This window comes from Aethalodelphis obliquidens, unplaced genomic scaffold (genome assembly GCF_003676395.1).
Source record: "Aethalodelphis obliquidens isolate GAN/ISIS:26980383/991018 unplaced genomic scaffold, ASM367639v1 scaffold3, whole genome shotgun sequence".
NCBI lineage: Eukaryota > Metazoa > Chordata > Mammalia > Artiodactyla > Delphinidae > Aethalodelphis > Aethalodelphis obliquidens.
The window spans coordinates 18,615,289-18,629,042 of NW_020837947.1; the positions used below are offsets into that span (position 1 = coordinate 18,615,289).

The 13,754-nt window shown below is 37.0% G+C and overlaps 1 protein-coding gene across 4 annotated transcripts in view; it reads right to left on the bottom strand.

Moving 5' to 3' along the window:
* Positions 1 to 13,754, bottom strand: part of GRM1 (glutamate metabotropic receptor 1) — a 359,893-nt gene that overhangs the window by 27,928 nt on the left and 318,211 nt on the right. For all 4 annotated transcript variants that reach the window (XM_027084107.1, XM_027084135.1, XM_027084116.1 and 1 more), the window contains one exon: positions 8,969 to 9,899. In XM_027084107.1, coding sequence (XP_026939908.1) covers positions 8,969 to 9,899 — 931 coding nt within the window. The remainder of the gene's footprint in view (positions 1 to 8,968; positions 9,900 to 13,754) is intronic.

Genomic DNA, 13,754 nt, shown 5'->3' on the forward strand with positions numbered 1-13,754 from the left:
TGTGACTACCTCTTATATCTTTTTTATTCTAAATATTATCTAGCACCATATCAAGTATGTACATGCTTTTACGAAGCATATGTTACTGTTTAAACAGTCATTGATTAAAGAAGTGAATGAATAAACAGTAGATCCACCATAAATGTTACTCTCAGGTGTGAAATTCTACGACAAGTAATTCAATAAAACCTTCTGATATTTACTATAAAATCAAGTGAAGAATTACAATAACTTTTAAAGCCCTTTATTGTATGATTAAAGGAAAAATAATTTCAAAATGACAGATTTTCTCATTTACAAGCTAGAAGAATGAATGAATTCTTTGTATGAAAGAGAACATGTTATCTCTATTTGATTGCGATGTCTGTTGGCTCACTGTCATATTTCCTTTCCTAATCAAAGGAGGAAAGACAAATGAAGAGGCTTACCCAGGGCATAAACAAGAGTGCTGTAGGCTTATTTACCTTTTCTGTAGACAAAAAAAAAGTTTCTGGCAGATCCAGAGGAAAACGTCCTCAGAGCATCATTTCATTTAGTATTTCACTTAGCTTTTGCCCTCATTAAAAACATATATACAGAAGCAAGAAGACCTACAATCCTGCAGCCTGTGGAACAAAAACCACATTCACAGAAAGATAGACAAGATGAAAAGGCAGAGTGCTATTTACCAAATGAAGGAAGAAGATAAAACCCCAGAAAAACAATTAAATGAAGTGGAGATAGACAACCTTCCAGAAAAAGCATTCAGAATAATGGTTTTAACAAAATAATGTATTTAACAAAAATTAAATACAAATAAAAATAATTGAAAGCAACAGGGAAAAACAACAAATAACATACAAGGGAACTCCCATAAGGTTAACAGCTGAGTTCTCAGCAGAAACTCTACAAGGCAGTTGGGAGTGGTATGATATATTTAAAGTGATGAAAGGAAAGAGCCTACAACTAAGATTACTCTACCTGACAAGGATCTCATTTAGATTCGATGGAGAAATCAAAACTTTACAGACAAACTATGGTAGGAGAATTCAGCACCACCAAACCAACTCTACAACCAACGATAAAGGAACTTCTCTAAGTGGGAAACACAAGAGATGAAAAGGACCTACAAAAACAAACCCATAACAATGAAGAAAATGTAACAGGAACATAAATATTGATAATTACATTAAACATAAATGGATTAATGCTCTAACCAAAAGACACAGGCTCACTGAATGGATACAAAAATAAGACCCATATATATGCAGTCTACAAGAGACCCACTTCAGATCTAGGGACACATAGACTGAAAGTGAGGGGATGGAAAAACATATTCCACTCAAATGGAAATCAAAAGAAAGCTGGAGTAGCAATACTCATATCAGATAAAACAGACTTTAAAATAAAGAATGTTACAAGAGACAAGGAAGGACACTACATAATGATCAAGGGATCAATCCAAGAAGAAGATATAACAATTATAAATATATATGCACTGAACATAGGAGCACCTCAATGCATAAGGTAACTGCTAACAGCTATAAAAGAGGAAATCGACAGTAACATAATAGTGGGGGAATTTAACATGTCACTTACACCAATGGACAGATCATCCAAACAGAAAATTAAGAAGGAAACACAACCTTTAAATGACACAATAGACCAGATAGATTTATAGGACATTCCATCCAAAAACAGCAGATTACACTTTCTTCTCAAGTGCTCATGGAACATTCTCCAGGATAGATCATATCTTGGGTCACAAATCAAGCCTCAGTAAATTTAAGAAAACTGAAATCATATCAAGCATCTTTTCTGACCACAACGTTATGAGATTAGAAATCAATTACAGGGAAATAACGTAAAAAACACAAACACATGGAGGCTAAACAATACGTTACTAAATAACCAAGAGGTCACTGAAGAAATCAAAGAGGAAAACAAAAAATATCTAGAGACAAATGACAATGACAACACGATGATCCAAAACCTATGGGATGCAGTAGAAGCAATTCTAAGTGGGAAGGTTATAGCAATACAGGTCTACCTCAAGAAACAAGAAAAATCTCAAACAACCTACATTACACCTAAAGGAACTAGAGAGCGAAGAACAGACGAAACCCAAAGTTAGTAGAAGGAAAGAAATCATAAAGATCAGAGCAGAAATAAATGAAATAGAAACAAAGAAAACAATAGCAAAGATCAATAAAACTAAAAGCTGGTTCCTTGAGAAGATAAATACAATTGACAAGCCATTAGCCAGACTCATCAATAAAAAGAGGGAGAAGACTCAAATCAAAAAATTAGAAATGAAAAAGAAGTTACAACAGACACCACAGAAATAAAAAGCATCCTAAAAGACTATTCCAAGCAACTCTATGCCAATAAAATGGACAACCTGGAAGAAATGGACACATTCTTAGAAAGGTATAACCTTCCAAGACTGAACCAGGAAGAAATAGAAAATATGAACACACCAATCACAAGTAAAGAAATTGAAACTATGATTAAAAATCTTCCAAGAAACAATAGTCCAGGACCAGATGGCTTCACAGGTGAATTCTATCAAACATTTAGAGAAGAGCTAACAGCCATCCTTCTCAAACTCTTCCAAAAAATTGCAGAGGAAGGAACACTCCCACACTCATTCTATGAGGCCACCATCATCCTGATACCAAAACCAGACAAAGATACTACAAAAAAAGAAAATTATAGACCAATATCACTGATGAATATAGATGCAAAAATCCTCAACAAAATACTAGCAAACAGAATCCAACAACACATTAAAAGGATCATATACAATGATCAAGTGGGATTTATCCCAGGAATGCAAGGATTCTTCAATATATGCAAATCAATCAAAGCGATACACCATATTAACAAATTGAAGAATAAAAACCATATGATCTTCTCAATAGATGCAGAAAAAGCTTATGACAAAATTCAACACCGATTCATGATAAAAACTCTCCAGAAAGTGGGCATAGAGGGAACCTACCTCAACACAATAAAGGCCATATATGACAAACCCACAGCAATCATCATTCTCAATGGTGAAAACCTGAAAGCATTTCATCTAAGATCAGGAACAAGACAAGGATGTCCACTCTCACCACTATTATTCAACATAGTTTTGGAAGTCCTAGCCACGGCAATCAGAGAAGAAAAAGAAATAAAAATTGGAAAAGCAGAGGTAAAACTGTCACTGTTTGCAGATGACATGATACTGAACATAGAGAATCCTAAAGATGTCACCAGAAAACTACTAGAGCTAATCAATGTATTTGGTGAAGTTGCAGGATACAAAATTAATGCACAGAAATCTCTTGCATTACACTAATGATGAAAAATCTGAAAGAGAAATTAAGGAAACACTCCCATTTACCACTGAAACAAAAAGAATAAAATACCTAGGAATAAACCTACCTAGGGAGACAAAAGACCTGTATGTAGAAAACTATAAGACACTGATGAAAGAAATTAAAGATGATACCAACAGATGGAGAGATATACCACGTTCTTGGATTGGAAGGATCAATATTGTGAAAATGACCTTACTACGCAAAGTAATCTACAGATTCAATTCAATCCCTATCAAATTATCAAAGGCTTTTGTTACAGAACTAAAACAAAAAATCTTAAAATTTGTATGGAAGCACAAAAGACCCCAAATAGCCAAAGCAGTCTTGAGGGAAAAAAACGGAGCTGGAGGAATCAGACTCCCTTGTTTTCATACTATAATACAAAGCTACAGTAATCAAGACAATATGGTACTGGCACAAAAACAGAAATATAGATCAATGGAACAGTATAGAAAGCCCAGAGATAAACCCACACACCTATGGTCAACTAATCTATGACAAAGGAGGCAAGGATCTACAATGGAGAAAAGACAGCCTCTTCAATAAGTGGTTCTGGGAAAACTGGACAGCTACATGTAAAAGAATGAAGTAAGAACACTCCCTAACACCATAGCCAAAAATAAACTCAAACTAAATGTAAGACTGGACACTATAAAACTCTTAGAGGAAAACAAAGGAAGAACACTCCTTGACATTAATCACAGCAAGATCTTTTTTGACCCACCTCCTAGAGAAATGGAAATAAAAACAAAAATAAACAAATGGGACTTAATGAAACAAAAGCTTTTGCACAGCAAAGGAAACCATAAACAAGACCAAAAGACAGCCCTCAGAATGAGAGAAAATATTTGCAAACAAAGCAATTGACAAAGGATTAACCTCTAAAATTTACAAGCAGTTCATGTAGCTCAATATCAAAAAAACAAACAACGCAATCCAAACATGGGCAGAAGACCTAAATAGACATTTCTCCAAAGAAGATATACAGATTGCCAACAAACACATGAAAGGATGCTCAACATCACTAATCATTAGAGAATTGCAAATCAAAACTACGATGAGGTATCACTTCACACCGGTTAGAATGGCCATCATCAAAAATCTACAAACAATAAATGCTGGAGAGGATGTGGAGAAAAGGGAACCCTCTTGCCCTGTTGGTGGGAATGTAAATTGATACAGCCACTGTGGAGAACAGTGTGGAGGTTCCTCAAAAACCTAAAAATAGAACTGCCATATGATCCAGCAATCCCACTACTGGGCATATACCATGAGAAAACCTTAATTCAAAAAGAGTCATGTACCACAATGTTCATTGCAGCTCTGTTTACAATAGCCAGGACATGGAAGCAACCTAAATGTCCATCAACAGATGAATGGAAAAAGAGGATGTGGCACATATATACAATGGAATATTACTCAGCCATAAAAAGAAACGAAATTGTGTTATTTGTAGTGAGGTGGATAGACCTAGAGTCTGTCATACAGAGTGAAGTAAGTCAGAAACAGAAAAATAAATACTGGCTAACACATATACATGGAATCTAAAAAAAAGGTTCTGAAGGACCTAGGGGCAGGACAGGAATAAAGATGCAGACATAGAGAATGGACTTGAGGACGTGCGGAGGGGGAAGGGTAAGCTGGGATGAAGTGAGAGAGTGGATTTGAGGACATGGGGAGGTGGAAGGGTAAGCTGGGATGAAGTGAGAGAGTGGAATGGACATAAATACATTACCAAATGTAAACCAGATACCTAGTGGGAAGCAGCCGCATAGCACACGGAGATCAGCTTGGTGCTTTGTGACCACCTAGAGGGGTGGGATAGGGAGGGTGGGAGGGAGCCGCAAGAGGGAGGAGATAAGGGGATATATGTATATGTATAGTTGATTCACTTTTATATAAAGCAGAAACGAACACATCACTGTAAAGCAATTATACTCCAATAAAGATGTTAAAAGAAAAAAAAAACATATATGAAAATGCTTAAGAAACAAGAACATACTCATACACTATTTACTTAGAAACCTATATTTTAAAATTACTTCCTTGCATCAATTTAATGCCTTTTTTTGGTGATTGTAATTGTTTTTAGTTTTGTCTGCAATTATGCACCCAAAAAGTCACAGGCGTGCACTGTCACATTTCAGCTCCATGCGCCCTCACATTGTTTGGCACTCGTTGGGTTATTTATCAAAAAAATGACTAGAAGTGTTAGTTTGACTTTTAGCCATTGGTATAACGTTTTTTTTTAAAAGAAAGCATGTCATTTACATAATGTCTTAAGTTTTTAGTTACATAATGTTAACTCATTTTGCTTTAAAAGTAAGTGATAAGTAACTTGGATCAAAATAACTTGCTTACTTATGAATGTCTATGGATTTCTATGTTTCTTCTACTGCCAAGAAAGAGAAGTTTACCACTATCTTTATATTAATTTAGGTCTGAATAGTTTCCCATGCAAATACATTAACAGCTAAAGATATTAGCAATGTGAAAGGTATTGTAATTTTGTAATTCAGTTGATCTTCCAGGGCAGGATTATGCCTAATAGGATTTCTAACTATAAGTAATTCAAGTAATCCAAATACCCAATTTATTGATTAAAATCCTCCTAAATTATATTTAGAAAATATAAATGCAAGCGCCCAAGCCTTTGGTTGTGTCAGATATCTGGCTGTGAACAAAATAACAAATTGAAGTAAACTTTGCAAAAGCAGACACACAACATCATCCCTCTCTCAGAAACAGCCTGGTATGAGAATATAGTTGGACTTGCAACTCCTCAGAATAATATCAAACAGATCAGTTGGAAGCTCTTCATTACAGCATCTGTTCTGTGTTTATAGCTACATATGCAGACTGCCGAACACCCACAGTGCACCATAAATGTAGGGATTACACATCCAGAATGGTAATAAACTCATTGGGTGATATGTTCCCCAGAGTTTTCAGCCCCTTGTTTCAGTTGGCAAAACTCTGCTGGATTTTTGTTGCTGTAGAAAATATTACATTTTTTGTGGTTTTTGTAACTTTGGAGACAGGTCAGGAAGTCATAAAACAGCAATAGAAAGGTAAAGACAGAGGCACTGGGATTATTTTTCTATTTCAAAAGTACAAGAGAAGCAATGGCAGAGTAAGGGAGAAAAATGAGTAAATAAATGGTTGTTTTCCATAGACCTTTAGCCTCAAATACCCTCTGTGGATCAGCTCAGCTGTGTGGTATACACTTTGGAGAAGCTACCAATTGTACAAAGAAAGCTGCATATTAGAATTACTAATTAGAAGTATTATTCCTTACTGTAATAATCTGATAGTGCTTGATAAACTACAGCTAATAGTTGAGCAATGCATTAACTGGTGAAAGCAGCGCTTCCTAGACAACCAATCCAGTTTAGACCAAGACGATTTTTCTCTCAATAGCGTGATTCTAAATGAAATTAATTTCTAAATTCATAATAATTAAGGGAATATTCTCAACCTCTAAGGAAAGCAGTTCCAGGTGTGAGAAGGTAGTCAGAATAAACACAGTGCCTGGCTACTATAGACGTGGTAAGCTGACTTCATTTTATCCCAGCAGCCAAGCAATGTGTACTAATGATTAGTCACCTCGCTCTTGGACAGGTGCCCATATCTGTCTGTACATAGAATCCCAGAGAGAGCTTTCAAAAACGCATAATCCTGAGTACCAGAAGATATCTTGATCACATAGATTCTCTCTTTCCATTAAATGGTTATAATAACAGCTTTCAGAAATGACTCATGACCAAACATCATATGAAAGTTTCTGAAGAACCATAATAAAGGCAGTTAGAAAACATGGCTCTGGGTAATGGTGGATGTTGGAATGGAACCCTCATAAAGCCATATGGGAAGTGATAAAGGAAATCTTAGTCTCTACAAACATTCCAGTTTAAAGAGTGTTTTCTCCCTTCTTTTCATTTTGTTTCCTCTCATTCCTTCCCTCTTAATGGTAATTGTCATGATGCCATTGTACATCTGGACTCTGAGGCTATGGTCTAATTTTTTTCCTCATTTCATGGCACTGTTGTTTTGCTTTCATGCTCACTAGAACTTAGAGGCAGGAATGAAAAATCAGGGCAAAGGGAAAAAAACCGGCTAAGCAACTTTTATAATCAGCATCACATGAAGAATTTGAAATTGATACTGCAAGAAGTAGGTGTAAATTATTGGCTTCATCCTTAACACTGAAAAAATTTAAGGATGTCTTTATTTGAAATGATAACAAAACTTGATGGACTTCAAAAATATATTTTCCCGTAGACTCCCTCATCTGATCCTTAAGCCAATTATTGATTTTTGTAAAAGATGTGCATGGTGCTGCTTGACCAGTAAAGATAAAAACCCAGAAGTTTAAGGCATGTAGGTTTTTTGACATATGTGAAAATGAGAAATTTCATGCCAGTTTAGACTTAGGCAAAGAATGGCTAACTAAGTGGAATTTACTTAAGAGTCACACAAATTCACAGTGGCTTGGTGTCCTCACCTACAAAATTGGGGAAAACAACACCCATTCCCCTCCCTTTACCTTGCTGACATGTTCAGGTGCACAGAATAGTTCTAAAACAATGTATATGTTATAATTATTACTATTAAAATTCTTCATTTTCAAAGGGTTGTTTCAAAAAGTGAAATTAATACTGCTAATGGGGAAAATCGTTTAATTTTTGGATAATTCAACTACCACTTGAACTTCAAGCATCCACGTTATTTTAAAAGTTGTAAATGTGACATGAAATCTGTTTTCATGGGTCTCAGAAAGAGAAGACACATGCAAATTTTAGCATATGCTTCTTTGTAAAATAGAGTCAGGAAAAAGATAGGAATGTGTGTATTACATAAACTACTCAGAAGAATTACCAAAATAGAAATAATCTGGACCTTGATGTTAATGCCGACTCTCAAGTTTGGGGCTCTTCACCTTTATCTGGTTCCTTATTTCATTTGGTACTTTATGGCTAGGAAACCATTCTGGTTATAACCTTGTAGTAGAGATAGGTCAATTCATGTGTAGCATTATGGAAGTTTACAGTACACGTTAAAGTTCAATACATCAAAGGGGCACGGTAAGACAGTTGCTCAAGGGAACTTATTTCAGGACATACTTGGTGCTCAGCTGCACTCAAATTTTGAAATAGTCAAACTTCCCCAGGTGCCTAATTTCCTTCCTCTCCATCCCAGACGAGTAATGGTATGGCTCCAAAGTAATAAAAATAAATCAGAAACTATCTCAACCATGATCTAAACTAGAAATTAGAACTAGAGATTGCATCTCTGACCAGACCCCACAGAAGGAGGACCCACGCAAAAGGAAAACATTAGGGACACAACAGAATCTGCAGATTGCAGGTAAGAATAAATATATGCCCAGCTGGTTGTTGCTTCACGTTCCTTGCTCTTTCAAAGAAATGAAAACAACGAAGACCTTTAGTACTACATTCCTACTGCAACAGAATGTGAGATTTGGAAAAAAGAAAAGATTAAGAAAGGACAGGAAAAACACTGGGGAAATGGAAGAACATGATTTAGTCAAATAGAAGAAAATAGAAGAGAGAGAGAGAGAGAGACGGGGCGGGGAGGCAAACCCAGGTCAGATAACTCACTTGGCATTCCCTGCCCCTGGTTTCTTTCTTCGGAAAATGTTGAGGAAAGTGTTGGAGCGGCAGGGCAGCTTGCCATCGCCAACATGCATGCGGACTACATCCGAGGTGGTGAAGGCACTGCGTACATTCCTCTCGGGCTTGGCAATGATGATGTACATCTTGGGAGTGAACATGCACCCCAGGGCCACCGTTACACTGAGGCTCACTGCAAAGCAGGTAGTAATGATCTTGTAGTTGCTCCCAAAGTAAATGGGCACAAAAGCCAGCCAAATGATGCAGGTGGTGTACATGGTGAAGGCGATATATTTGGCCTCATTGAAGTTGGCGGGCACATTGCGGGTCTTGAAGGCATAGTAGGTACAGCTCATGATGAGGAGTCCATTGTAGCCCAAAGGGGCCACCACACCCAAGTTGCTGGTATTGCAGATAAGGTAGACTTCTTTGATGCTTGGGTAGGACAGAATGGGCATGGGGGGCTCCATGATGATCAGGGTTACCACCAAAGTTAGCTGCACACTAATCAGAATTGAGGCAATGATCACCTGGGCCCAGGCACTCATAAACCTGGGCTTGCGGGTGCAGATCTTCTTCTTGCTGCCAGCCAGGATGCGTGCAATGCGATTGGTTTTGGTCACTAAAGCAGAGTAGCACATGGCAGAGGAGAGGCCAACCAGGAGGCGCTGGAGGTAGCAGGATGTGGTAGTAGGTTTGGCAATGAGAGTGAAAGGGCACACGTAACCGAGGAAGATTCCAGCTAGAATAATGTAGCAGAGCTCCCGACTGGAGGATTTGACCACTGGTGTATCCCGGTACAGCACGAAGATAAGGGTAACAAACAAGGTAACAAGGATGCCCAGGCAGGAAAAGGCAATGGCTATGATGGATTCTATGTTGCTCCACTCCAGATAGCGGACAGGAATGGGTTCACAGCCTGTGATGAGAAAAATAGTTTTAAAATGAATCTAAGATTTTGCTGATCAGTAATAGTGCTTACTAGTTACCAGAGGCATAGCTATATTTGCATCTTCCATGATTTAAGCTATTTTAATTTTTTAAAAAATGCCTCTCTATCGCACAAATAGGCATACACCATTGTCTTCTCTGGACAATCATGTTCCCAAACCTAATCTCATCACAAGCCTAATGTGACATACTTAAGCCTATAAATACAATCTTCGCTTCCAGTGTTATAAACAGATGCTGCTCCATGGACGGAACTTGGTTCTACACTTTCAGAAAATGAAAGAAAAAGAAGGAAACTAAACTGTGTGCCCATTGAAGGTTAAATGGTCACAGTGTAATAGAATAAGTTAGTAAGAAAAAACTAACAAAATTTTTATTTTTATGCAGCTATTTGACCAGAGGCAAGTCCAGATCACAGACAAGCATTTTCTTTCTTTTCTTTTCTATTCTTTCTTTCTTTCTCTCTTTTTTTTGGCCAGCCAGCAAACTTCTTAAACATAAATTTCATTTGAATTCTTTAGAAGAATCTGCATTCTCCTATTTAGCACATATTATATTACTCACTCTAAGTCTCACCTCTTTAGTTATGAACATGGCATCTGAGGGCCTTTGAGTTATCAACCTCTAATAGACATACTAAAGAAGAATGAAATCTCCCCTCATCCATCTCTTGAAAGGAGAGACAGTGCTGTGTTCCTAAATGCCTGGCTTATTTTTTCCTTCCAGAATAAAGTCTCTTTTGTATTTTACAGAGAGAAAAACATTTGTCAAGTCCTGGCAACAACCCCTTCACAGAATTTTGTGATTGGTCTGGGCCATATTTCCCAAATTGTGAGAATAAAAATACGTATTTCCATAAATTTAGGAAGAGACTCATTGTTCTGTAGCCATGAGAGCGAGGAACCACCAGAACCTGTTTTAAACCTGTTCAGTCATTCAACAAGCTCCCGTCAACGAACACAGTTTTTGCATGTTAACCAGTCAGTGTCAGCCCTGGCTTCTGATAATCACCCAGCTCAGATCAGACTCACATTTAATATATGAGTGCAAACCACTCAGAAGCACATGCCTCTGACTGATCATAGTGGCCTCTCTATTTTTTTTTTTTTTTTTTTTTGCGTTACGCGGGCCTCTCACTGCTGTGGCCTCTCCGGCTGCGGAGCACAGGCTCTGGACGCGCAGGCCCAGTGTCCCTGGCTCACGGGCCCAGCCGCTCCGCGGCATGTGGGATCTTCCCGGACCGGGGCATGAACCCGTGTCCGCTGCATCGGCAGGCGGACTCTCAACCACTGCGCCACCAGGGAAGCCCTGGCCTCTCTCTTTTGTGTGTCGGGGGTTTGTCTGTGTCAGAGACTCAGCCTCTTCCTGGAAGAACTTCTGCTTCCAAAAAAAGTCACATTTTAATTCTAAATCTTTCCATTTCCTTGATACAGTTTAGAAAGATGATTAGATAGATACATAGTTAGAATAACAATGACCATTATGGGGAACTTTTGATGTAACACAATCAATAAATTAAAATATTTAAGAACAGCTATAGACCCATTTGGAGATAAAATACTTAAGAGTCGATATTCAGCTCCTTTAATTAATTGGCATACTGAGGCTGCTAAATAAGATTCAGATTCCAATGGCGTCTTTGTCAAGGCCTTTGTAACCTTCTGAAAGCGACCCTCTTTGCATTTCTCTTTTTCTATGCAACCTGGTTTTGTAAATGAGCTATTCTGTCTTTGGAGCTTTTATTAGAAAAGAATACTGCATTTTAAATTTCTAGAACACAAGTCAGATCTATTGAATTTGAATTAAAACCCTGGTCTAGAGCCAAATTGAGAGCTATAATTAATGATTTTCGTAAACTTCAGGGACACAGGCAAAATATTTTCTGCAGAATTCAGGATTTTTATTAGATACTTATTGTACTGCACTACAGATATGTACCAACTAAATCAATTAATTGTTAGACTCATGTAGGAAAATATTTAAAAAGCAGCACATTACAAAAGGGAAGATTTAAATAACCCAGTGGTGTAACATTTAAAAAATAAAAATAGAAAATGCATTACATAAAGCAATTTCAGACGTTTTTTTTCAATAAAGATTCAAATTAAGGATGGAAGATAGATTTTAGGAAACCTTCAAACAATTCTGGGGTAGACTCAATAACTGACGTAACAAGGACTATAGCCTCTCTACAAATGGGCTCAGACCTGAATTAGGGCCATCAAACAGAAAAAAAAATGTTAAAATTACCAAGTTAGAAAATATCTAATATATGACTAGACATTTCCAGATAGAGTTATATAGTAAATAAACAAGAAATCAATATAATCATGGATCTTTAGGTAAGACGTCTAAAAGGGCCTCTACTCTCTGTGATTTGGGAACCTATAGATAAGAAAACCTATAGCTATCACAAATAAAAGTGTAATTTAAAGAACCATTACCCCATATTAGTAAAACTCAGGATAACTACCTAAAATCGGTCAAATGACTTAACTCCAGGGGAGACATTGGCATCCAAGAACTCCCTGTCTGTTCTCTGAACTCCCAGGGGAAGCAATATCTCTTCCTTATTGATATAGATGCCTTTATGTCTACTAATCATCTCACTATTAATAGAACATCAAATACCTTGGTTTAATAAAACCACTCAAATAGTGAAAATCTTTGATAATCCTATGCTCCAACATATAACTGGGACTTTGAGACTATTATTATAAGAATACATTATTCTTGGTATTATAAGAATACATTATTCTTGGTGACACACACAATTTTAACATACAGGATTTACTGCCAGACAAGATGTGCTATAATTCTTACACCTGATCAAATTATATCTGATTTAGTCATGAAAATACCTATACTATGTATATTTAAGACATTATCCAAGTAACAGCTTTTGTTTCAGAATTCTTATGGATGAAAGACTCCACAGAAATAGGAAGATGGATTGAAACAGAGCACACAAGTATACAGATTATCATAGATACCTAGATCATCACAAATCTTTCTTTTTTGTATAAATATGAAAATGCTACACCATGATCTATATGTATTAACAGCATAGCAATGTCAAAAAACCATTGTTCATTGTGGTAGGCATCTTCCAAAATGGTTCCGAATAATCCCCACATCCTGGGATTCATGTCCTTGTATAATACTCTCTCCTTGAGTATGAACTAGGCCTATAACTTGTTTCTTTTTTATAGAATATAGCAAAGTTGATGGGATGCCCCTCCTGTGATTGGGTTACATAAGATAATTTCCATCTTAGTAGCAGACTCAGACTCTCTTGCTGGCTCTGATGAAGCAACCTCCTATGCTGCTAAGGTCCACATGGCAAGGGACCGAGAACAGTCCCCATGCAATAACCAGCTAAAAAAACAAAAAGAAAGCTGAAGCCCTCAATTCAACGATCTTTTGAGGATTATATCCTGCCAATAACTAAGTGAGTTTGGAAGAGCACCCTTCCACAATCAAGCCTTCAGACTAGACCCCATCCCTAGCTGACAGTTTGATTTTAGCTTTGTGAAAGATCATGAAGCAGAGAACTCAGCTATACTGTGCAGTATAGAAACTGTGAGATAATAAATGTGAGATAAATGTGAGATAATAAATGTGAGATAAACTGTGAGATAATAAATGTGTGTCACTGTAAGCTACTAAGTTTGGGGGTAATTTGTTACACAGAAATATATAACAAATTTACCCATTAAAAGCAAATTTACCCAACCTCTTAGTTCTATAGCCAATGCTTAGTCTCCTTGCCTAAGGATAATTAATTTCTTGATGTGTTGGTGTTATATAAAACAATTGCTGC